The 24,803-nt window shown below is 44.2% G+C and overlaps 2 protein-coding genes across 4 annotated transcripts in view; one reads left to right on the top strand and one right to left on the bottom strand.

Moving 5' to 3' along the window:
* The window catches only part of PI4KA (phosphatidylinositol 4-kinase alpha), a 94,477-nt gene extending 90,578 nt beyond the window's left edge, over positions 1-3,899 (bottom strand). The window contains exon 1 of the mRNA XM_083418073.1: positions 3,230-3,899. Within this exon, the coding sequence (XP_083274199.1) occupies positions 3,230-3,397 (168 nt within the window). The 5' untranslated portion in view covers positions 3,398-3,899. The remainder of the gene's footprint in view (positions 1-3,229) is intronic.
* SNAP29 (synaptosome associated protein 29) lies at positions 3,164-24,211 on the top strand. 3 transcript variants are annotated; one of them, XM_083418410.1, is made up of 7 exons: positions 3,164-3,179; positions 5,252-5,360; positions 11,704-12,073; positions 19,871-20,067; positions 21,014-21,099; positions 22,130-22,234; positions 23,902-24,211. In XM_083418410.1, exons 3-7 carry the CDS (start codon positions 11,849-11,851, stop codon positions 24,057-24,059), a joined length of 771 nt encoding a protein of 256 aa, XP_083274536.1. In that variant the 5' UTR covers positions 3,164-3,179; positions 5,252-5,360; positions 11,704-11,848; the 3' UTR covers positions 24,060-24,211. The 3 variants fall into 3 exon arrangements, with proteins under 3 accessions (XP_083274536.1, XP_083274534.1, XP_083274535.1); XM_083418408.1 differs by lacking the exon at positions 3,164-3,179 and having other exon boundaries at positions 5,234-5,364; XM_083418409.1 differs by lacking the exon at positions 3,164-3,179 and having other exon boundaries at positions 5,242-5,360.
* Positions 24,212-24,803: the final 592 nt, after the last annotated feature.

Genomic DNA, 24,803 nt, shown 5'->3' with positions numbered 1-24,803 from the left:
GGTAGACCATTCAATTACCTACAGAACAGTTAAAAAAAAATTTTGATTTATGTGCCTTGTTTGTTTGCTGATACAGCTTTATCAAGACTCCACTACTTTTATCCTCATACACTTACAGGCACGCTCAGTTCAGGCATCCCACTAAAAACTCACTAACCACCAGTGAGAATCTAAAACATGATTTCCAAACTTCTAGGCACACATTAGTTTTGAGCTGTCTGCTTTTATCTCCTTCTGCTCATCACTTCAGTCCCTAGGAGCAGCCAGTCCGGAGGCAGCGATGGCCATAGCTTATCAATTCAAACACCGTACAAAACAATTTGCACAAACCATGAAGTGCAAACCCACGTCAAATCATGGTTTCTCATGCTGTCTCTGCCAATTCAAACACCACAATAGTTATGTTTCCTTAAGCACGGTTTTATGCAAGTTCTTGAACTGTTTCTGTGTTGAATGGCTATTACGGTTCAGAGGTACTATCTAAAATACCTTACACCTGAAACCACTGCTTAGCCCATGGGTAGGCAAACTGAGGCCCGGGGGCCGGATCTGGCCCAGTCGCCTTCTAAATCCAGCCTGCAGACGGTCTAGGAATCAGCGTGTTTTTACATGAGTAGAATGTGTCCTTTTCTTTAAAATTCATCTCTGGGTTATTTGTGGGGCCTGCCTGGTGTTTTTGCATGAGTAGAATGTGAGTAGAATATCACAATAAGCATCTTGCTATTATCATCTTCCTTACCGTCATTTCAGAATTATCACTGTTTTATTTCTCCATCCCCATTCACAAGGAGTGGCAGTTCTTGGGGTTATGATTTTGAAATTATGTTTAAAATGAGAAGAATAATCCTGTCCAGGGAATCCTATTGGAAAATGCTGAACAGTAAAGGAATAACAACTTTCCTAGACAAAGCAATCCTTGTGGTAGATGGTGAAGAAATCATCCTCTTCCACCATCACCTCCTTTGAGATATCCAGCTGTACTTGCCAGAGAAAACCAGTGCCCAAGCTTAACAAACTAGGACCAATTTTCCTACGAGATCACATGTGCCTACTCAACCTGCCTTATTATTGCAATACACTGCAGTTTTAAAAGAGAATAATATATTTAAAGTAGAGGAATAAATGAGCAAATTATGGTATTTTCCCGTCTATAAGACGCCCCCATGTATAAGACGCCCCCTTATTTTGGGAGACTCAGATTTAAGAAAATGGGGGGGGGGAGATATATCCGTGTATAAGATGCCTCCCTAAATTCTGACATTATTTTTTAGGGGGAAATCCTAGTCTTATACACGGAAAAATGTGGTAAGTTAATTTAGATATGCAGAAGATATTAAAAATAAATTTAAGAAACTGCAGAAAGAGAGGGAAGGAAGTCAAGTTTTGAAATGTTAAAATGATTGTAAAATTAGTGGAATGTAGAAACCTGAAAAGCATAGTTTTTATTTTTATTTTTAAAAGAGAGATCTGCCTCAATTGGAGGCAGAACTGGCACTACAGGCAGGGCTGACCAAAGACATTTCGGCACCTGAGGCAAACCACAAAACGGTGGCCCCACTCCCCACCAGGGAAAAAGGTGCGAGTGAAGACCTACTTGAAGAGCAACAGACATCAGGATCCGCTGCCCCTACGGATCCTGCCGCCTGAGGCAGTCACCTCACCTTGCCTTGTGAGCCGGCCCCCACCACAGGTGCCACATAATACCTGTTCCCACAGGTAAGAACCTGGCTAGCCGTAGGAGCCAATCCCTACATCCTTCCCAAAGTTGATGGGCATTGCCATCGATCCATTATGTGGGGCAAGGGCTTTACCTGGGAGCCCCAACATTTCGTTCAAGTTGTCACCCCTGCAGCCAAGGCGGGGAGTTCCCGCCTACAGAGATCAAGCAGGAACCTTTTCTTATTTTTAATAAATTCACTTATTTGGTTTTTCGAATTAAAAGTTTTAGAACCACATATCCAACATACATCATAAAAATTCCAACAGAATCTCCTGGACTTCCCTCCTCCCCTTTGTGGGTCTCCCATTGTTAGTCATTTCCTCCCACATCCAAATCTTTTATCCAAAATTCACCATTGAACTACAAGTGTTATTCCAATCCTAATAACAATTTTAACTGTTTGCAATGATTTTTTAAAGATAAATTATAAATTCCATCCCATGCCTTATTAAAATTTGGACTTCCTGATTTCTGATTCTTCCGGTCCCTTTTTTGCCATTTCGGCATAATAATCCATCAACTTAATCCGAATCAGGCACCTTTTTCTTCACTGCCCTCTTTTTGGCCAGGAAAGATCCTTACTTAAGGCTTAAGCCTAACCAGATCAGAGGTCTAGGAAACTTGAGGCAATTCTTTAGGCGTGTCTTGAAATTATTTTTTTTATCAGTGCTTTTTTTCCTGGAGGGATGCAGGGGTACGCAAACCCCTAAACATTTTGTGAATCTTTGTACTTTTGCCCATTTACTGTATTTACTTTTCCAGATTTGAACTATAAAATGGTGATTTTTCTTTGAGACAAAATGAGAGTAGCCCTCGCAAGAAGTACCAACTGTGGAAGAATGGCAGATGAAGAGGATGGATTTTTCGGAGCTAGCCAACCTGACCGGAAGAGTCTGTGACCAGAAGGAGGAGTACCAGGAAGAATGGACGAAATTTAATGACTTAGTTAAATACATTAAGTTAAATTAATTGGAAAAAGCTTGCAATTACCAGATTGGCTTAGGATTTAAATCTGTAATGTGATGAATTAATATGCTTAATGCTGAATTTGTAAGAAAGAAAGATATTAAGTTTATAAGAATTTTATTTTTATATCCGTTAAAAGGATATGCAATGAAATTCAACTAGGGGGATATGAAGAAGTCACTTAACAATGTTAATAAGATTAGTTTTAATAAGGTTATGATTTATGCTTGTTTATTTGTTTGTGTGTCTATAATTTTGTGAAAATCAATAAAAAAATTTGGGGGGGGAAATGAGAGTAGCCCTAAAAAAGCACTGATTATTATTATTATTAAAGGTGCTGCACTTTCTGTTGTGGTGGTTGTTTTGCAAATCAAATATGAGGGAATGAAACGAAATAACGTAAGCTAGTCGTCCAAGGAGCGAAGCGTAGACCCGCCCCCGCACCTACGCCGTACGCGGTGACGTAAGCGAAACCCCCCAGCCCAGCCCTGAGGTAACTGGGAGCAGCGGGCAGTCGCCTTGGGCAGCGCCTCCTTCCCTCACCTTCTCGAGCGGAGCGGGTCTCTGCACGGCCAGCGAGCGGGCGAGAGACAGCACCGTGTTGAAGTAGAAGCCCCTCGACGAGCCCGGGCTGCTGGGCTTCTCCGAGCGCGCCGCGGTCACGGCCGCCGCGGTGGCAGCCGCCGCCGTCGCCACGGCCAGAGCCGACATCTTGCGAGGAGCCTCCGCACAGCGAGAGTGTCACTCGCGGCCTCTCGCGCGCCTGTGGGCCCCTCCCCTCATCCCTTCCCTTCTTCTCCAGCGGCAGCAGCCGGCAGCCCGGCTTCGCGTCGGACTTCTCGCGAGAACGGCGCCGGCCATCGCGAACCAGCCCCGGCTGAACTACAGCTCCCGGCAGCCTTTGTTGCCTTTCTTCCTCCTTTGGCGAGGGCTGTGCTGGATTGGGCTGATGGGAGTTGTAGTTCAGCAGCTGCTGGGGGCGGGGAATAGGAGGCGCTCCGTGGGCTGCTCCCGAGGTCCAGTATGTACTAACCTTGCACATAGAGAGACGTGAGGGGCGGAGAGGGTAGAGTGGCTCACGAAGCTCAACTAGTGGTTGGTTGGTTTGTTTAAATAAATAAATAGATGGAAAAGCGAGCGACTTTTGGCGTGTTTTATGTTTAGAAATGGAGATGTAAATTTTAATCTGTTTTAGCATGGCATGTTTTAAGGTATGCTACATTCCCTCCCCCCCCCGATCTTATGGTTTTATCCCTTTTGTAAACCGCTTTGAGGTTGTTGTTTACAACCAAGCGGTGTGTAATTTTTATGAAATAAATAACAAATAAATATAAATAATCTGAGCAGGGTTGTGTTTCTTTTACCATAATGTGCCTGTTCATGGACCTCAGCCCCAACCAGTTTAGCCCAATGGTGAAGGTTGATGGGAGCTGTAGTATCTGGGGACTCAAAAACTGAAGAAGCTGCTTAGTACTTCGCATTAGGAGGAGTGGTCTGTTTCAGAAAGAACGAAGAGTGTTGTGGCACCTTCAGTTGTTCTTAATTATAAATGTTATTATTTATTTGACTTATGAGTCGATCACCTCAAAGGAGTCCTCAAGTTGCAAAAGAAATTAAGAGCCAAAGGCATGCAACATAATTGCATTTTTGCATAATTGCATAATTGCAAAAGGGGAGAGAAAAATACATTACAGCAAAACCGTTACAATGGCCCATAAGCAGACCCAGCAAAGATGCAACCAATTTATTACGCCATAAACTTTCGTTGGCTGCCCCAAACGTGGATTGCTGTAACCCATGCCGTAAGAAATTTGTTAATATAGCTGTCAACGTTTCCCTTTTTTTAAGGGAAATTCCCTTATTCCGAATAGGATTCCTCGCAAGAAAAGGGAAAAGTTGACAGCTATGTTTGTTAAGAATTGCCTGTACTTTACAGCCCGGTCCTAACCATGTCTGCTCAGCTGCAGCACTGAATTCAATTTGTCAGGGGAGTTCTAAAGCAGATTTTGCGTATGCCCTCTTAAAATAAAAATCCTTAAAATGCTTTTATTTCAGTGAGCCTAATCTAAAGTATGGCCAAGTCTGAATCCAACACCTTCCCATCGAAAGGACCGGAGATCGTGCCGATGCACTTACTAAAGTCTAAAGGCAAGGCGTGTATGTCTACGGCACGTGACAAACATGGCGGCGCCCGCAGCGGCTTCATTCCTGGAATCCCGACCTTTAAAAAAAGGCAGAGACTCAACCAACTAACTCTCTCAGGCTAGACTGTGTTTATGTGCCTAAAGCGTATTGACCACTTTTTCTCCTTTCACCAAATCCAATGTCTGCTTCCGCCTACCGTGAGCTGTTCTTCCCGAGGATCAAAAAAGCCTTGAAATTACAATTCTGTAATATTTTCTTTCAAAAAAAAAAAACCCTCTCTCAAAGCGGTGGGTTGGTTCAGTCCGACCGCGTCCATCTTGTTTCGCTTCCTCCCTTTCTCTCAGCCCCTCCCATTTTCTTCTCTCTCTCTCTCTCTCTCTCTCTCTCTCTCTCTCTCTCCACGCCCCCCCCCCGCCTTAGGTGGAGAAGTGGTTTGGCCCGCTTGACCGGCCTGAGGAAAGAAGGAGAGGAAGCAGACTCGGCTCGTGACAGGAAGCGAGAAGGCGAAGAGCGGGGGGCGCCGCTGCTGGTAGGTGAGTGAGTGCCGGGGAAAGGGGCTAACAGAAAGCAGCTTTCCCCTCTTTTTTTCCTTCTTAGGATGGTCAACTCCCATCATCCCACGCTTAGCAGCACCAGGGATCAGGGGTGCTACTTTTTAAAATGTTTGAATTTTAAATTTACTTATTTTAAATTTGCATTTGTTTTTGTTTAAAAGCTACCCTGAGGACGTAGCTATGGGAAGGCGCCGTACCAACATTTATAAATAAATTAAAAAATACTACCCACAGAGCTATGCCAGGTGTTGAGCTAGTAGCAGCCCCCACGTTGAGGTTTATATATGATATATCATGGGTGGGCAAACTAAGGCCCGGGGGCTGGATCCGGCCCAATCTCCTTCTTAATCCGGCCCACGGACCGTCCGGGAATCAGCGTGTTCTTACATGAGTAGAATGTGTCCTTTTATTTAAAATGCATCTCTGGGTTATTTGTGGGGCATAGGAATTCATTCTTTTTTTCTTTTTCAAAATATAGTCCAGCCCCTCACAAGGTATGAGGGACAGTGGACCAGCCCCATGCTGAAAATGTTTGCTGACCCTTGAAATATGATATACTGTGGAATTACTTGTCACGAACCTAACTACTCATCACCACAGGTTTATTGCCATTAACAAAAACATGCACACCATACAGTTCAACATAATCTTAAGTACTGAGCAAAATACAAAGTATAACTGGAGGACAAAGGGATGGAGATTTTTTTTAAGCCACCTGGTATTGGTATTGTAGTCCAAAAACAAAACAGCTGGAGACCCTAGTTCGGGACACCCTGTTCTATGCCATGGATTGGCAAGCTGGTGCTCTTTGGGTGCTTTTCAGTTCCCGGCACCCATCTGTCTCAGCCAACATGGCCAAGGGCCAGGGAGAATGTGAACTGTTGCTCAGTAACATCTGGAGGGCCACAGGTTCCCTTTTCAAAACAGGTGGGGGATAGTCTTTCATCAGATCGCTTAAAAAAAACCTCTATCCCTTTGCCCTCCAGTTATACTTTGCTTTGTATTTTGCTCAGTACTTAAGATTATGTTGAATTGTATGGTGTGTGTTTTTGTGGATGGTAATAAACTAGTGGTGATGAGTAATTAGGTTCATGATAGTAATTCCATTGGCGTACTGTTTATTTTTATCCTGCTGTTTGATCCAAAATAGTGCTCAAAGTGGCTTATTTTTTATTTTATTTTTAAACCCAGAGTTAGGGCTGCTGCTAGCCCAACACCTGACCTAGGTCTGTGGGTAGTATTTATTTTTAATTTTATTTAAAAATGTTGGTATGGTGCCATCCGATGGCTATGTTTGCAGGGTAGCTTTTAACAAAAAAAAAAATGCAAATCTAAAAAGCCTAAAATAAGTTAATCAAACGTTATAAAAAGCATAGTAACAGTAGCCTTGATAAAAATGAAATTTAACACTGAAACAAATTTTAAATGCCTGTGCCTGGTGCTGGAATGATGTCAAGGTGGGCACCAAGTGAACCTTTCGGATCGGAGCGTTTCATAGCTGGGATGCCACTACTAAAAAGATCCTTTCTTCTGTATCCTTCTGCCACACCTTACCTGGTAGGGGCACCTTGAAGAAGACTTAAGATCTGAACAGGTACATATGGAGCTAATTGGTCATTTAACTACCTTGATTCTAAGATGTGAAGTGCCAAAAGTGCCAAAATTAGCACTTGGAGTTGGGCCCAGGAGCATTCTCTGCATTGTTACTTGCACTTCCTGCAAAGTAAGTCCCAAAGAATTTGGCAACTACCAATTGACAATAACATGAGTCTCATTGCTCTGTGTGGGCTTGCTTCCAAGTGCACATGATAAGGATCATCCTGTACACATCCTTGGTGTCTTAGTTTATTATTGCTCAGACAGCCTCTTCTTAGCTTGTGTGATCCTCTTGTCTTACTGCTCTTGTATCATGCGATCAGATCCTAAAGCTAGTATATTTGGGTAAGCCTGCTTCAGCAATGCAAGCACACTGCCTGGATCACAGGGCAGGAAAAGACTGTTAAACAAAGAAGTCTTTATCAAGGACCTAAAACAACGGTTCTCAAATTTTTTTTCTCTGGGACGCACTATCAGAATAAAAATTTGCTCATGCCACCCCAAAAATTTTATTGATAAGAAATGCGTTGCATAACAAAAGGAAATAACTCCTAGTAGTGCTTGATAAATATATAACGTGGAACACAGCTACGTACTTTATAATATCTCAGAGACCAGACTGAGGATTACAGATCTGATGAGGAATGGTGGGAACCCCCCCCACACACACACACTTCCTGCTCCTGACCAGGATCCTGAAGCTGCCTAGGAACAGTGGAGTAGCGTAGATTTAGAGAATTGGTTTGCAGAGGGACATAGTTCGAAAACAACAGCTGGGCAGAGCTGAGCAGGGAAGAACTAGGAGAAGCAGAACAGGAAGAGATTGAGAGAACTGACTCCCCTTCGCTAGAAAGCATCCAGCCTTTATCTCCAAGGGGAAGGAGAAGGCTCAGTGGCTGCGGGATCAGGTTTCAAGAAGGGGGAAGTACCGTATTTTTCGCCCTATAGGACGCACTTTTTCCCCTCCAAAAATGAAGGGGAAATCTGGGTGTGTCCTATGGGGCGAATGCAGGCTTTCGCTGAAGCTTGGAGAGCGAGAGGGGTCGGTGCGCACCGACCCCTCTCGCTCTCCAGGCTTCAGGAAGACATCCGCAGCCTAGGCAGCGAATAGCAGTCTGCTTCCCGGAGCGCTGGGCGCCCTGAAAGCAAGAGTACCCCGCGCGCCGGACAGACATCCGCAGCGTGGGGAGCCCTGCAGGAGTTCCCCACAGGGCTCCCCACACTGCGGATAGCAGCCTGCCGACCTGGTTTGGGGGGGGGAATAAAGGGGGAAAAAATTTCCTTTATTTCCCCCCCAAAAAACCAGGTGCGTCCTATGGGACGGAGCGTCCTATGGGACGAAAAATATGGTAAGAGGGAAGCTTAATTGGGAGCACCTTCGTTCCAAGAAGGGTTGCTTTGTTCTTTTGCTCTGATCATTAAGCACTCTTAAACTGGTAAACTTAAATTGCTTTGTTCTGCTGATGCACAGCCAAAGGGTGGGAGGAAACCTGGCATGATCATGAAACATGCAGAAAGTATAAAACGTGTTGGAAGTGTAAAGAAGCAGAGGGAAACTTTTTTCACATGTGGTGGACATGTAAAAAGATAAAAGTATATTAAGAAATGATTTATAATGAATTGAAAAAAATATTTAAAACTACTTTCCCCCCCAAAACCCAGAGTCTTTTCTGTTGGAAATAACACAGACAGACAGAATGAATGAATGAATCTTTATTTGCATAGCAATAAAACAACAGTATGATATACAAAGAATAGAAACAAAGTCAATTACAGTGGTACCTCGGGTTAAGTACTTAATTCATTCCAGAGGGCCATTCTTAACCTGAAACTGTTCTTTACCTGAAGCACCACTTTAGCTAATGGGGCCTGCCGCGCTGCCAGAGCACGATTTCTGTTCTCATCCTGAAGCAAAGTTCTTAACCCGAGGTACTATTTCTGGGTTTGCGGAGTCTGTAACCTGAAGCATATGTAACCCAAGGTACCACTGTATATGAAATACATTTTGCGGTTTTTAATCAATAGTCAAATAGTGGATCTTATTCTGATTGCCCCAGCTAAAAACCTTGTAACCTTTGCTGTCACCTGCTCATCTTGAACCCAGACAGAATTTCCTAGGTGTCAGAAAAGATTGTTTATGCAACAACTGCGCCCCGTGTTGTGTTAGCCCCAAAATGGAAAGTGAGTGAGGTCCCAACTAAAGAGGATTGGCAACTTAAGTTGACAGAATATGCAGAACTTGCAGATTTAACACATAGGATAAGAGAGCAAGAAGAACATATGTTTAAAGAAGTGTGGAAAACATTTCTTGAATATGTGGAAAATAACTGTATACAGCTGAAAATGCTGGCAGCACTAAGATAACTCCGAGAGTAAATAATTTTTGACAAATGTAAAAGTGGAAAACTGATTTGAATAGTTATAGTAAAATGTGCAGGAATGTATGATACGTAAAATGAACTATGGAAGGAGAAGAAGGGAAGTCATTGGATATCCAAAATACAGCTTTCAATTAGTCTTCTCCAGCACTGTTCAAATGGTAATTCTGGAGCACAACTAGGGTTGTCCTCCATATCGCTTGATGCTCTTGCTCTCATTTTGAAAAGATATCCATATTCTGGAATATATATATACAGTCATATCTTGGAAGTTGAACAGAATCTGTTCCAGATGTCCATTCTACTTCCAAAATGTTCAGAAACCAAAGCATGGCTTCTGATTGGCTTCAGGAAGCCGCGGAAGCCCCGTGGGATGTTCAGCTTCCAAAAATAGTTTGCAAACCAGAACACTCACTTCCAGGTTTGCGGCATTCGGGAGCCAAAACGTTCAAGAACTAAGCTGTTCAAAAACCAAGGTAAAACTATACTATACTACACTGATTTAAACACATTATGTCCTTGAATCTCCCCGCCACACTTGCCATCCTCTTCTGACACACCCTTCGAGAACCACTGACCTGATATTAGGCACTTACCTAATATTCACAGGCAGAAAATCCCACATAGTAAGTAAAAATTTCTAAAGACTGTGCTTCAGGGGGTCATGATGGGGCAGACTTCAGAGTGCCTGCCTTAAGGCTGCAGTGACCAGTCTTTGTTGAGAGATGTGAGCAATATAGGCCTTCAAAATGCTATTTGATCTGGTCAGGAGGGGCTGGCACAATGCAGTGACTCAGGTTGTCCTGAGACAAGGAACGGTTAATCAAGCTCTCAGATTAGGCCAGTGGGTGCTCTTGCATTTTAAACATGTTGTTGTTGTTTAGTCATTCAGTCGTGTCCGACTCTTCGTGACCCCATGGACCAGAGCACGCCAGGCACTCCTGTCTTCCACTGCCTCCCGCAGTTTGGTCAGGTTCATGTTTGTAGCTTCGAGAACACTGTCTAACCATCTCATCCTCTGTCGTCCCCTTCTCCTTGTGCCCTCCATCTTTCCCAGCATCAAGGTCTTTTCCAGGGAGTCTTCTCTTCTCATGAGGTGGCCAAAGTATTGGAGCCTCAGCTTCACGATCTGTCCTTCCAGTGAGCACTCAGGGCTGATTTCCTTAAGAATGGAGAGGTTTGATCTTCTTGCAGTCCATGGGACTCTCAAGAGTCTCCTCCAGCACCATAATTCAAAAGCGTCAATTCTTCGGCGATCAGCCTTCTTTATGGTCCAGCTCTCACTTCCATACATCACTAATTTTAAACATACTGTGCTGATAAGGATCCCCCACCAAAAAAAAACCTCCAGCAAAGTTTCTAGGGTTTGCAAAAGGAGTGTGCTGACAGTATAGCCAAAATGGGAAGCTATTTGTCTTAGTGGCAGAACTTGCAGCACAGCTGAATTCTCTAATAGTGTCTTCTTGAGGGTAGTTTGATCCACGATTACCGCAACCTCCTCTGTTTTTCAACCAGCTTAAAGCAAGGATGCATCAAGTTTTGAAAGGTGGCCTCTTTGTAGCATTGGAAGTGGTTTAAATGGAAAGATGAGGCAAAGGTATATCATAGGACTGGTATAAATCGAAAGCTGATAAGATCTGAGCTTCTCCCACATCCACATACTAGTTCCTGCTACCATGGATCAAAACATACAGTGTGTGTTGCTGAAACACTACTGTCGAAAGGCAGGTACTCTAGCTGTGAAAATACACCGGCAAAGCAGGCAGTTTGAGATGTTTGAAGCAAATGGGTTGAGCCACGTGGTACGGAAGAAGGCAAGAATGTGGCTTGGTTCCGCCCATTTTGGGTCATCTGGAGCAGTTTGCTATTTCCTGACTGACTTGCCCTTTCCTCTACCAAGCCTCTGGCACACTAATCCGAATAGCATGACCTGTCAGAGTTTGGAGGAAAGTGGAGCAAAAATATATTTTAATAGCTTTGAGCTGGGGGAGGAGCTGTCAGTTGTTCCTATATGGTGTTCTGTCTTTTTTTTAAAAAAAATCATTTTTATTGAATTTCTCTAAAGAAAGAAAGAAAGAAAGACCAAAAGGAAAAAACAAATCAACAAATTCATAAGCAATATCCATACATAGCGCAGAAATGACATTCATTACCGTTTTTGTCCTTTTCCTTGAAACATTATATTTTAAAATATTTAAACCTTTTCCCTACACCTCCCTTGACCTCCTACCCTCCCGTTTTCGGGTTTCTTAATAAAAAGTTCTTTCTTTTTTCTGCAGCTATTAATTGGTGTTCTGTCAAATCATTTCAATCTGTGTTTAAATTTACTCACTTCTTTTCACAGAATCCGGCTTTCCATCTCATCGTTGCTGGCGATCTCTGGCATGAAGGCATTGATCTGGGTCTGAAAAACATCGGTCTGGTTTCGTTCTAGTCTCCCTTTTGTTTACATTCACGCATAGAAAAGACCCGAACTCTGAGCTGCAATTATGTCGGCTTACTCCAAAAGCTACAATCCTTTTGACGAAGACGAGGATGAAGACTTAAAGCCAGTCAAGTGGAATGAAAGTAATGAGCCCCCTAGAGAAGGGGCGGAAAGACAGAGGTACCTGCAGCAAGAAGTCCTGAGGCGGTCCCAGGCCACTGTGGACAGCAGCAACCGCGCTGTGTCCCTCATTTATGAGTCTGAGCATATTGGCGTAGCTGCCTCAGAGGTAAGCAAGAATCTTAAGATTGACCTTGCTGTAGTTTATGGGGAGTATATTTGATAAAACAACTTTCTTCAGTATTTTTTCCTATAATAATGTCAACTTATGTGTTATTTGGAAGTACAGTGGTACCTCGCAAGACGAATGCCTCGGAAGACGAAAAGCTCGCAAGACGAAAGAGTTTTCCGTTTTCTGAGTTGCTTTGCAAGACGGATTTCCCTATGGGTTTGCTTTGCAAGACGGAACGTCTTGCGCCTTTTTTTTAAAGCCACCACTGCATTCCTATGGGAAACTGTCAGTACACAGCGGTGCTTCACAAGACGAAAAAACTCGTAGAACGAAGAAACTCGCAGAACGAATTAATTTCGTCTTGCGAGGCACCACTGTACAGTCATACCTCGGGTTAAAGTCGCTTCAGGTTGAGCATTTTCAGGTTGCGCTCCGCGGCGACCCGGAAGTAATGGAACGTGTTGCTTCCAGGTTTTGCCGCATGCGCAGACGCTCAAAATGAGGTCATGCGCAGAAGCGGCGAGTTGTGGCACGTGCAGGTTGCGTTCTGCTCTGGGTGTGAACGGGGCTCCGGAACGGATCCCGTTTGCATCCAGAGGTACCACTGTAAGTGGATTGATTTCAGTGCAGTTTACATCCAAGTGTTTAGGATCAGAGTCTGAGAACTGACAAAAAACCCCGGGGTACTTCATTAGGGATAAAATCTGCATGATGATTTTGAGTACATACTCAAATGCCCTTTCAGAAATGGCAGACTTTCAGAGTCTGTCCACACCAGGGGTTGGCAAACTTAGGCCCGCGGGCCGGATGAGGCCCAATTGCCTTCAGGATCTGGCCTGCGGACTGTCCCTGGATCGGCATGGGGATTCTGTTCGTTCGGGCTGCGCCATCTTTCCCCTTGCACCATTCCATTCCCCACCATCACCTCACACACACCACAGCAGCACCTCCTCCCTCCCTCCTCCTGGTTTCTCCCCGCCCTGCCTAGAAGAGGAAGGGGGCTGGCTGAGAGTCATTTTAAGCAGCCTCTCTCCGGAGCCAGCCCTATCATGCCGCTCATCTTCCCTGTACCGCCCCGGTGCTCCTGTGGGCCAGAGAGTGGAGCGGACGAGCTCCCTCTACCCAGAAGCAGCCACGATGGCGATGGTGGTGGCGGCAGCCCCAGAGAAGATAAGCGCTGAGAGTGGGGGAGGACTACTTAACCCCCTCACCGCCTCTTCCAGCTCCCCACCACACCCCGGTGCCACTTCTGCGGCCCACCACAAGGTCTGAGGGTCAGTGGACCGACCCGCGGCTAAAAAAATTTGCCGACCCCCTGGTCCACACATTTATTTCCAACATTCTTTCCAACCAACTTTTCCAACATTCTTTCAAAGTATACGGGACCAGCTCATGTCAGTTGCAGCATCTGAATTTGTTGGTTCTGTGCACCATATGCCTTTATATCAAGCTTCCTCAACCTCAGCTCTACAGATGTTTTTTTTTGGCCTACAATTCCCATGATCCCTAGCTAGCAGAACCAGTGGTCAAGGATGATGGGAATTGTAGTCTCAAAACATCTGGAGGGCCGAGGTTGAGGAAGCCTGCTTTATACAGTGGTACCTGGGGTTACATACGCTTCAGGTTACATACACTTCAGGTTACAGACTCCGCTAACCCAGAAATAGTGCTTCAGGTTAAGAACTTTGCTTCAGGACGAGAACAGAAATTGTGCTCCGCCGGCGCGGCAGCAGCGGGAAGCCCCATTAGCTAAAGTGGTGCTTCAGGTTAAGAACAGTTTCAGGTTAAGTACGGACCTCCGGAACGAATTAAGTACTTAACCTGAGGTACCACTGTATCTTGGTTTCATTGAAGACATGGCAGTACATCCATGTAAGAACTTTTGTTGGGAAATGATTATTGTGGGCAAGTGGAACTGAGCAGCTGTAAAAGGACCTCTCTCTCAAGGAGATGGACTTTGTCATTGTCTCTGACCACGGTGTCTTGTTTCTTGTAAAACAAAACAATATGTGAAACTTGCTGAAGACATTGGACCTATCATTTGTAAATGTGCTTGATTTCTAAGCCAGTGGCTAGAAAGGAGAGCAGGCCTACTTCAGCCACTTTCTGCATACACCTGACTACATAGTCTTTCCTATTAATCATTTCCTCTAATTACGAAGCCTAGACTTGAATCACTGCTAGGCATCTTTGGTTGGCAGAACCACTAATATAAGGCCTCCTGGAATGTCTTTCTAGAAGTGAGGCTGTTTTTTTAAAAAAAATAAATACAGTAAACCAAAAGACTAGCCGTTATGAGCTGTTCTTCAATTTTTCTTGGTATGACTGGGGCAGTCTTCTGCTGCCTTTTATCCTAGTAAGTTTATTCGTAGGGCCTTGGCTCTCCAGCCATACAAGTGCTTAACTTTGCGTTCAAATTATTCCATTCATATACATCAGGGATGTCCAATGGGTAGATCGTGATCTACCAGTAGATTGCCGGGGTGCCCCAGGTAGATCGCAGGATGAGAGGAAGTGATCATGGAAAAGCAGCGCCTCTACCTTTGCTTCCCCCAAAAAACTCAACAACTCTGGGCAAATCTCTCCCCAGTTAGTTGCCACCTTGGGTAGATCACTGCCAGTTTTTTTATACTGGGAGTAGATTGCAGTCTCTTGGGAGTTGGACGTGCCTGATATACATATTTAAACCAAAGTCTAAGAGATACTGAGTACTGAATTGGGACGTCCCTGGTTCCAATCTTTCCAGGTGGACTGAGGCAAGGCACTGCTGGCTTCAGCATCTGCAATATGGGGACAGTAGTGGCCTGGCTTCCATTGTTGTTAGGAATATTACAAGAAGATGCTTAAGGTGAAGTGTTTTGAACTTATGAAAGTACTAGGAACGAGTGCTAGTTCTGACCTCTCCAACCGTGGGTGTTGATTTCTTCAAGTGTGGTGCAAATGAAATTGCATGCTTAGTCCATTTCCTTCAAATAATTGTATCCCAGGGTGTGTGATAAACTAGAAGATGACAAATTGAAACAAGCTCATGAAGAAATTTTTTAATAATAATCAAGGTTGAAATCTATCCAAGTTATTGTTTTTCTTAGTCTATAGACTGAACTGCGGTGTTTTCTAGAGGCTGAAGCCAAATGGAGCCTTTCCTGCTCCCTGGGAAAATTATCAGACCTTATCTGAAAGAGTCTTGTGATCAGACTAGAGGGAAATTGGGCAGAGAGACTGCAGTCTTTTGTTCTTCACTTGTAGGTAGGAACTTGGACCGGCAAATATTTCAGGTAGTGGTTTAAAAAATAAAAAGGAGCAGGTCATGAAATGAGCAGGTGCCGTTCAGTAGGCAGGTGAGCTTTAATTAGGCATCAGCAGAGTCTTCACATCTTAGCTTCCTCATGTCTTCAGCAAATCTTGCTGCATAAATGTTATAGTAGAAGTAGAATTCAAGAAAATACCGTGGAGATAGAAAGGATTACTACTTCCTATTTCTCATCAGCATCACATCAACATTACGCAGCAACTTGCTGAAGAAATCCAGTGAACCAAAGGGCCTCTTTTTTTTTTTTTACAATATTTTTATTAAGATTTTCACATAAAAAAAGAAAAAGAAAAATACAAAAATAAAAAGCAAATAAAAAGAATTCAATTTTCATAGTATTTCTTACATTTGCTTGTTTCCCAGACTTCCCCACACCTCCCCTCTCTGTACTCCAGTTCAATTGTTTAGTCAGCAAATCCCTTCCCTCTATCTCATCTTTATCTTAGTATATTATACCTTTAATTTATCATCTTTTTGACCTTCCATTTTTCCATTCTCCTTCACCACATTATTACTAATAACCCTTTAACCTCAATCCAACATCATTCTAACATTCATTAATTTTATAATATTTCTGTAAATAGTCTTTAAATTTCTTCCAGTCTTCTTCCACCAGCTCTTCTCCCTGGTCTCGGATTCTGCCGGTCATTTTTGCCAGTTCCATATAGTCCATCACCTTCATCTGCCATTCTTCCAGCGTGGGTAAATCTTGTGTCTTCCAATAATTTGCGATAAGTATTCTTGCTGCTGTTGTGGCGTACATAAAGAAAGTTCTATCCTTCTTTGGCACCAATTGGCCGACCATGCCCAGGAGAAAGGCCTCTGGTTTCTTTGGGAAGGTATATTTAAACACCTTTTTCATTTCATTATAGATCATTTCCCAGAAGGTCTTAATCTTTGGGCACGTCCACCAAAGGTGAAAGAATGTGCCTTCAGTTTCTTTACATTTCCAGCATTTATTATCGGGCAAATGATAGATTTTTGCTAGCTTGACTGGTGTCATGTACCACCTATATATCATTTTCATAATATTCTCTCTTAAGGCGTGAACCAAAGGGCCTCTTTTCCACATTGTACTAAACCTTTGTTTAGTGCACATGCATGAGCTGAAATAAGCCCAAGCGAACCCTTGGGATCACTCTCCTGAATCCCCATCAACTCCCATATAGTCAGAAGGAGGTACATCGCAAGCATTTAATCCCTCTTTCCCAGAATCTTGACTTGTCACTTCTTACAAGTCAAAGATTACAGTCCAAAACAAACTCTGGTTAGTTAAACAAGCAAAACCAATGGCTTGAAGCGGCTTTGTTCTGAAACGGATCGGAGTTTGTTTTAAATCTCTGGTTTTCAGTCCAGATTTCTGGGTAAGGGGAACTACTGGCGAAGAACTCATTCCAGCTATACTGCAGGGAAAAGGGGGAGCCCAAGGCTTTGCTTGGGTTTGTTCCAGCTTGTGCTAAATTGTGGATTAGCATGAGACAAAAGAAAGCACTTATTCGCACAGCACGATACGATAATCTTTATTGTCATTGTCCCATACAGAACAACAAAATTGAAAAAATCTACATCAGACATTCAAAAACCCGCAAGCCTGCTATCCCAACTTGGTTAGCCCCCTAAAAATGCTGATACCCCATAATTAAATACAATATACTCCTATAGAGACTACCTTACACTGCGTTTAAAACCAAAATCGCATTTGGATAGAAACTTTCTCTGGTGGCTAGTCCTAGTCTTTATAACCCAGTACCTTTTTCCAGAAGGCAGAAGCTGAAAGAGATCATTTCCGGGGTGTGCACTATCCTGCGCTATCTCTGCAGCTTTCTTATGGCACCAGGAAGCATAGATTTGATCCAAGGTGGGAAGAGTGCACCCAATTATTCTCTCCGCAGTCTTTACAACCCTGGACAGCATTGTTTTTTCCCTGACCCTGCAGCTCCCAAACCACACACAGAGACCATAAGTTAATACACTCTCAACAGTACAATGGTAAAATGCCATCAACAGGTCCTTTGAGAGATTCCATAATTAAACTGTGGAACTCACTCCCACAAGAGGCAGTGATCGCTACCAACTTGGATGGCTTTAGAAGAGGATTAGACATGGACTACATGGATTTGGCGGAAATGACTGGCAGAATCCGAGACCAGGGAGAAGAGTCGGTGGAAGAAGATTGGAAAAAATTCAAAGTATATTTACAGAAATACTGCAAAATTAATGAATGTTAGAAGAATGCTGGAATGAAGTTAATATGGTTTTAGCAGAAATGTTATAAAGAATTAAGCAAAAACTGTTTGTTAATGGGCCAAAGTGGAAAATTTAAAGTTAGATTGTGTTAAGATAAATGATAGAACAAAAAATTGAGAAAGATGGAAAAGATTTGCTGAAATAGCTAATTGAACTAGAATACAAAAAAGAGAGGTGTGGGAAGGTCGATGAAACAAGTAAATGAAAGGTAAATATATGGAAATATTGGATGTGTTTTTAAATGTTTTTGTTCTTGTTGTTTTGATGTATTTTTTGTGGTTTTTATTTTTATTTTTGATGTATTGTTTGTTGTCAGGGGTTCAGGAGAAGAGTCACAGGAGAGGGAGGAAACGGAGAGCGAGGGGGAGGAGTCTGAAGGAAATGTCAGCGACGACAGTAGTCCGAGGTCTCTGAGTCTCTCCAGTGACTCGGAGGATTCACAGAAAGGGGCCCCCATGGTCAGGGCAAGGGGAGTGCCCAGGGGGACACCTCGGGAAGAAGGGGCCAGAGGGGACTCAGAGAGTAGCAGCTGGAAATCCGGACCAGCGTCCCCCCCAGAGGGCAGTAGGGGGGAGGAGTCCAAGGCATCGGGATCAGGGAGCGCGCAGGCAGAGGGAGAACGTGAGGGAGGAGTGACCACACCCTCGTCAGGGAGCGAGGAAACGGTCATCAGGAAAGTTAAACGCGCGCGCGCGCCAAGTTCAAATGTACAGGAGGGCGGCAAGGTGGGCAGCCCGGGTAGGGAGCCAGGTCCTAAAGCCCGCCGAAGAGAGGGGGAGGAGTCAGATGGGTCAGCGTCTGCGTCAGAAGAGTCCAGGAGAGAAGAGACCCCGGGGGGTAGTAAGACCCAGAGGAAGAGAGAGAGAAGGAAGAGGTGGAGTAAGATTAGAGTCTTAAACTGGTGCACAGGGGGTGGGGACTCAGACAGAGCTTCGCCGGTCTAAAGTCCAGACGTAGAGCTGGGACGCTGAGACTTGGAAATGGAGACTATTCTGCAATAAAGACTTTGATACTGTACTACCGGCTAGCGTTGGTCCTTGGTGAGCTGGGACCCGGAGCCAGCTCTGACATTTGTTAAATTTTTTATTGTTTTCCTTTTTTTCTGTAACTATTAAACTTCTAATAAATATTATTTTTTTTAAAAAAAAAGAAGAGGATTAGACAAACTCATAGAGCCAAAGGCTATCATTGGCTACTAGCCATTTTGGCTATGCTGTGTGTGCTTCCATGGTCAGAGGCCAGTGAGGCTTCTGAACAGTGGCGTAGCATGGGGGGTGCAGGGGGGGGCGGCCACACCGGGCGCAACATCTGAGGGTTAGGGTTAGGGGGCGCAAATCCACGGGTTAGGGGGTGCAAATTACTTGCCTTGCCCCGGGTGCTGACAACCCACTCTACGCCACTGCTTCTGAATCCCAGTTGCTGGAAGCCTCAAGAAGGGAAAGGCCTCTTGGGCTCAGCTCTTGCTTGAGAGCTTCCTGCAGGCAGCTGGTCGGCCACAGTGAGAACAGAATGCTGGGCTGGATGGCCATTGGCCTGATCCAGCAGATTCGTCTCATGTTCTTCTTGAGTGGCAATGCAACCAGGGAGTGCAATTCTCAAAACCCGGTTCTTTGCGGACTTTCACAGCGCTTTTCTTCAGACCCGTTAAAAACTCTTGGCAAAAAGACAGTTGGAAAAATATATACAGTTGTACCTTGAGTTAAGAACTTAATTCATTCTGGTGGTCCGTTCTTAACCTGAAGCACCACTTTAGCTAATGGGGCCTCCCGCACTGCCAGCGCGCGATTTCTGTTCTCATCCTGAAGCAAAGTTCTTAACCCGAGGTACTATTTCTGGGTTAGCGGAGTCTGTAACCTGAAGCATCTGTAACCTGAGGTACCACTGTATACACAAATAAAGCTGTATTCGACGGACGAAAGGATATATGGTGTCTGACATGATTGAGAATCATAGAGCCAGGGACAGAGATCTTTAAAGCGTTAAAATCGGGATGTGGAAAATATGGAAACAACGAGGAGAGGCAGGAGTGAGATTTGGAAATATGCTTCAGAGGTCCAGACTATGGGGAGCCCCCCAAAAATCAATTATTATAATTTGGATTATAATTTGTGGTTTATTTTGTTTTTTAGTTTTTTATTTTAATTGGATGATGATTTGATATATTAATTGGATGTTTTTTAATTGGAAAAATCAATAAAAATGATTAAAAAAAACAAACAAACTCTTTTTTTCCATAGGAGCTCACACGGCAAGGAGAGGTACTGAAACGCAGCGAACGAATGGTGGATAAGATGGATCAAGATCTGAAAACAAGCCAGAGGCACATCAACAGCATTAAGAGTGTGTTTGGTGGCTTTGTGAATTACTTCAAAGCCAAGCCACAAGAGATCAAGATTGAGCAGAACGGGGCTGCCGAATACCAAGCAAGCAACAAGTAAGCAACCCAAATTCTCTTCCCAGCTAGGAAAGGTGTAAATCGTGATATCTGGGAGTCGGAGAGGGTGGGTGGAAGCCCAGGTTGCAGGTGGAAGTTTGGACTTCAGATTGATCCCAGCATTCTTCTTCAGTGGGGCCAGGAAAGATTCAAATCACATTGCAACTTCTCCCTTAATTGCATCAGAACGTGGTACAGTGGTGCCGCGCAAGACGAAAAGAATCCGTTCCGCGAGTCTCTTCGTCTTGCGGTTTTTTTCGTCTTGCAAAGCAAGCCCATTAGCGGATTAGCGCTATTAGCGGTTTAGCGGCTATTAGCGGCTATTAAAGGCTTAAGGGATTAGCGGATTAGCTGCTAAAAGGCTATTAGCGGCTTAGATCAGCTGATAAGCAGCTTAGATCAGCTGATAAGCGGCTTAGCGAACAGTTGTTAAGCGGCTTAGGGGCTTGGGAAAAAGGGGGGGGGGAGAAAACCCCAGGAATCGCAAGACATTTTCGTCTTGCGAAGCAAGCCCATAGGAAATTCGTTTTGCGAAGCACCTCCAAAACAGAAAACCCTTTCGTCTAGCGGGTTTTCCGTCTTGCGAGGCACCACTGTACTTACATTTACCTTTGGACCATTCTCAGCAGAGTCTGGGAAGATGCAAAAGGCGTCAAAACGCAGTATTTGAAGCAAGGCCTTTTGAACATTGTGCTTTCCTGGCAGCTCCATCCTTGGATTTTTTAAGATCAGTGCATCCCCAGGTTTCTTTTGAAAATGGTTCCCCCCCCACCCTGTAGACTCATTCTGAACTGATCAGGAGCCAGGGAGGCGAGGAAACAACAACGAATGCATGTGGGTGTGGAAAGACTGCAGGAAGGGAAATGATTCTTCTAAAAGCCATTGCCCTTAATGCAAGGCCTATTGGGACACTGGGAATGGTACCTGTCTTTTCTCTTATCTCCAGATTAAAAGAGGCCATCTCCGTTAGCAAAGAACAGGAGTCAAAGTACCAGGAGAGTCATCCAAACCTACGAAAGTTGGATAATTCAGGTTTGTTTAAACTTGTTTAAAAGGCCATGCCAGGCCTGGAGGAGTTGGACATTCAGGGTTTTTTTGGTATGGCAGTTCTTGATAGAAGCCAAATTTGCCTCTTAACTAGGCTACAGAAGCAGGAAAAGTGATTTGGCAGGTCTGCAAGAAAAGGGTTGTGTTGTTTACTTCCAATTGCAAACCACCTTAAAAAGGATTGAAAAGGATCTAGGAGTCTTGGTTGACCACAAACTTGACATGAGCCAACAGTGTGACGTGGCAGCTAAAAAAGCCAATGCAATTCTGGGCTGCATCAATAGGAGTATAGCATCTAGATCAAGGGAAGTAATAATGCCACTGTATTCTGCTCTGGTCAGACCTCACCTGGAGTACTGTGTCCAGTTCTGGGCACCACAGTTCAAGAAGGACACTGACAAACTGGAATGTGTCCAGAGGAGGGCAACCAAAATGGTCAAAGGCCTGGAAACGATGCCTTATGAGGAACGGCTAAGGGAGCTGGGCATGTTTAGCGTGGAGAAGAGGAGGTTAAGGGGTGATATGATAGCCATGTTCAAATATATGAAAGGATGTCACATAGAGGAGGGAGAAAGGTTGTTTTCTGCTGCTCCAGAGAAGCGGACACAGAGCAATGGATCCAAACTACAAGAAAGAAGATTCCACCTAAACATTAGGAAGAACTTCCTGACAGTAAGAGCTGTTGGACAGTGGAATTTGCTGCCAAGGAGTGTGGTGGAGTCTCCTTCTTTGGAGGTCTTTAAGCAGAGGCTTGACAACCATATGTCAGAGTGCTCTGATGGTGTTTCCTGCTTGGCAGGGGGTTGGACTTGATGGCCCTTGTGGTCTCTTCCAACTCTATGATTCTATGATTCACCTTTAATTAGTAATTATGTGTTACAGTAATTCAGTATAAAACCATACTTGCCATAAGGCACACATGCTACATTAGAATAGTTTTCTTTATTTAAAAAGAACTGGAGCCGTCAATCGGTGTTTGGTGAATGTCTAAAAACTCACCTTTTCCCCTTGCCAGAGCATAGTACCACTGGAACCAGTTCAGAGCCTTCGTTCCCACCTGATAGTTACCCAAGGAATCAACACCTCCGAGCTTACCATCAGAAAGTCGATAACAACTTAGGTGAGTAATGACAGCCTGAACTTTGTAATGCTTAATACCAGCTCCTTACCTGAAACTGAATCTCTTTGGTTCCTTTGGGGCTTTCTCCCAAGCAGAGAGGAGCATGTGTCCCTGTTTTCAATTCTCTTTTCATGGAAATAGGAGGTGATGGGAAAATGATTAACATCAATATTTGTTAATAGTCATTCAATTAGTGGCTTGCTACATAAGAAGTCTTCAAACAACTTGAAAAACAAGAATGTAGGACTGTTATTAATTATCTTCTGTTGATTAATCAGGGGGGTATAAAAGGAATTGGAGTAGTGAAAGGATATGGCAGGGTGGCAGCAGACAGACAGGTTGCTTTGCTGCGCAATGCTTCCTCCTGCAAAATTGCCAACCAGGGCTCTGTTTCCTGCACAACGGGAGCAGAAGAACCTTTGGCCCTCCAGTTGTTTCTGAACTTCAACTCCCATCATCCCCAGCAAGCATGGCCGATGGCCAGGGGAAATGGAAGTTGTCGTTCAGCAACATTGGGGGGCAGGGGGAGCAAAGGTTCCTCTCCTTTGCTGTGCAGAAATTAAGGGATGCGCAATAGCAGCTGCTCTCATCAGATTCTACAAGTTGCACTTTTGACTGCCAAAAATTAAGTGGATGTGATTAACTACTGGAGAGCCAGTGTGGTGTAGTGGTTAAGAGCGGTAGTCTCGTAATCTGGGGAACCGGGTTCGTGTCTCCGCTCCTCCACATGCAGCTGCTGGGTGACCTTGGGCCAGTCACACTTCTTTGAAGCCTCTCAGCCCCACTCACCTCCCAGAGTGTTTGTTGTGGGGGAGGAAGGGAAAGGAGAATGTTAGCCGCTTTGAGACTCCTGAAGGGGAGTGAAAGGCGGGATATCAAATCCAATCTCTTCTTCTTCTACTAATTGCTGCTCCAAAAAGACAGTGGTCGTGAGTTGGAAGAGGATCAGAAATAGCAATATGTTTGAAGGCAGCAGTGCTCTCTTTACCTTAAAGTTTCTGAGAACAATTCAAAGTGTTGGTGCTGACCTTTAAAGCCCTCAGTGGCCTCAGCCCAGTGTACCTGAAGGAGCGTCTCCACCCCATCATTCAGCCCGGACGCTGAGGTCCAGCACCGAGGGCCTTCTGGGGGTTCCTTCCCTGCAAGAAGTGAGGTTGCAGGGAATCAGGCAGTGGCGCCCTCCTATGAGATGTCAAGTAAATAAGCTACTATCTGACTTTTAGAAGACATCTGAAAGCAGCCCTGTTTAGGGAAGTTTTTAATGTTTTATGTTCTATTGTGCTTTTGATTCTGTTGGGAACCGCCCAGAGTGCCTGGGGAAACCCATCCAGATGGGTGGGGTATAAATAATCATAATCATAATTTATTATTTACAGAGGTAGCTGCGTTACTTTGTACAAAAAATAGTCCTGTGACACTATAAAGGCTAACAATTGCAAGAGCGCACCCTGAATGCTAAACCCAGCCAGTTGAGCGGGGTATAAATAATAAATTATTATTATTATTCCAAAGCCACAGATAAAGAACAACCATCCTCTTTAACTATTGGCTCCTTCGCTCAGAATATTCTCGGAGCAGCTGCTTTATTATGAATTGACTTCCCAAACACATTTTCTGCCCTGTATCCTTGCTCTTAACCCTGCTCCATTGTCTCCATCCATTTGCAGATGAAATGTCCTCTGGGCTGGGCCGCCTGAAAAACCTCGCTCTGGGCCTACAGTCTGAAATCGACGAGCAGGATGAAATTCTGGGCCGCCTCACCACAAAGGTGGAGACTCTGGACATCAATATTAAAAGCACAGACAAAAAGATCAAGGAGCTTTAAGGGAGATCCAAATCTCTCACCTCCACACAAGAACTTGATTCCTTTTATACAGCTGGAGATCATCTTGCTATCTGGAAAACAACCAGCATAAGAAAAATGGGTTTATGTGACTGATTTGCCTTGTAATTAAAGACGAATAACCTGAAGTGCAATATGAGAGATTTTAAACCACCTTCTTTTACATATGCATGCCTAAGGGTGCTTTTCACCATCGCCTCTTTAAGCTTCTGATTTTGGGGTACAGTGGAACCTCAGTTTTTGAACGCAATCCATTCCGGAAGACCATTCGACTTCTGAAACATTCGAAAACCGAGGAAAAATGGAGAAGCACAGCTTGGAAGCTGTTTGACTTCCGAGGTGCATTCAAAAATGGAAGCAATTATTTCCAGGTTTTCGGCGTTCGGGTTCTGAATCGTTCAGTTTCTGAGGCGCTCAAAAACTGAGGTTCCACTGTATAATACCTCAATTCCAGACACAATATATGCCATCTATTAAGTGCTCTTTGGCCTTAATTGTAGTGAGTGTTCAGTATGGTGAGAGTGTGAGCATTGCCTTATTTCACAACAGGCATTGTTCGTTCCTTGCATTCTTAGAAATCGCTCTTACGTGAGTAGCAGAGCAGCTCTAAGTGAATTTTTCATCTTGCAATTCAAAGCTGGGGCACACCAATAAGCTTCAGGAGCAGCCTATGAAAACCGGAGGCCGTGCCCTAGAAACAGTGCGACAGATTTAATAAATCAGTGG

Source organism: Podarcis tiliguerta, assembly GCF_965153285.1.
Source record: "Podarcis tiliguerta genome assembly, chromosome: 16".
In the NCBI taxonomy this organism is placed as follows: Eukaryota; Metazoa; Chordata; class Lepidosauria; order Squamata; family Lacertidae; genus Podarcis; species Podarcis tiliguerta.
This window is presented reverse-complemented; position numbering and strand designations above follow the sequence as displayed.

Coding starts and splice junctions, on each gene's coding strand:
- SNAP29 (XM_083418410.1), top strand. CDS start 11,849: ATGTCGGCTTACTCCAAAAGCTACAATCCTTTTGACGAAGACGAGGAT. Junction 20,068..21,013: donor GAATACCAAGCAAGCAACAA/GTAAGCAACCCA, acceptor TCTTATCTCCAG/ATTAAAAGAGGCCATCTCCG. Junction 22,235..23,901: donor GAAAGTCGATAACAACTTAG/GTGAGTAATGAC, acceptor ATCCATTTGCAG/ATGAAATGTCCTCTGGGCTG.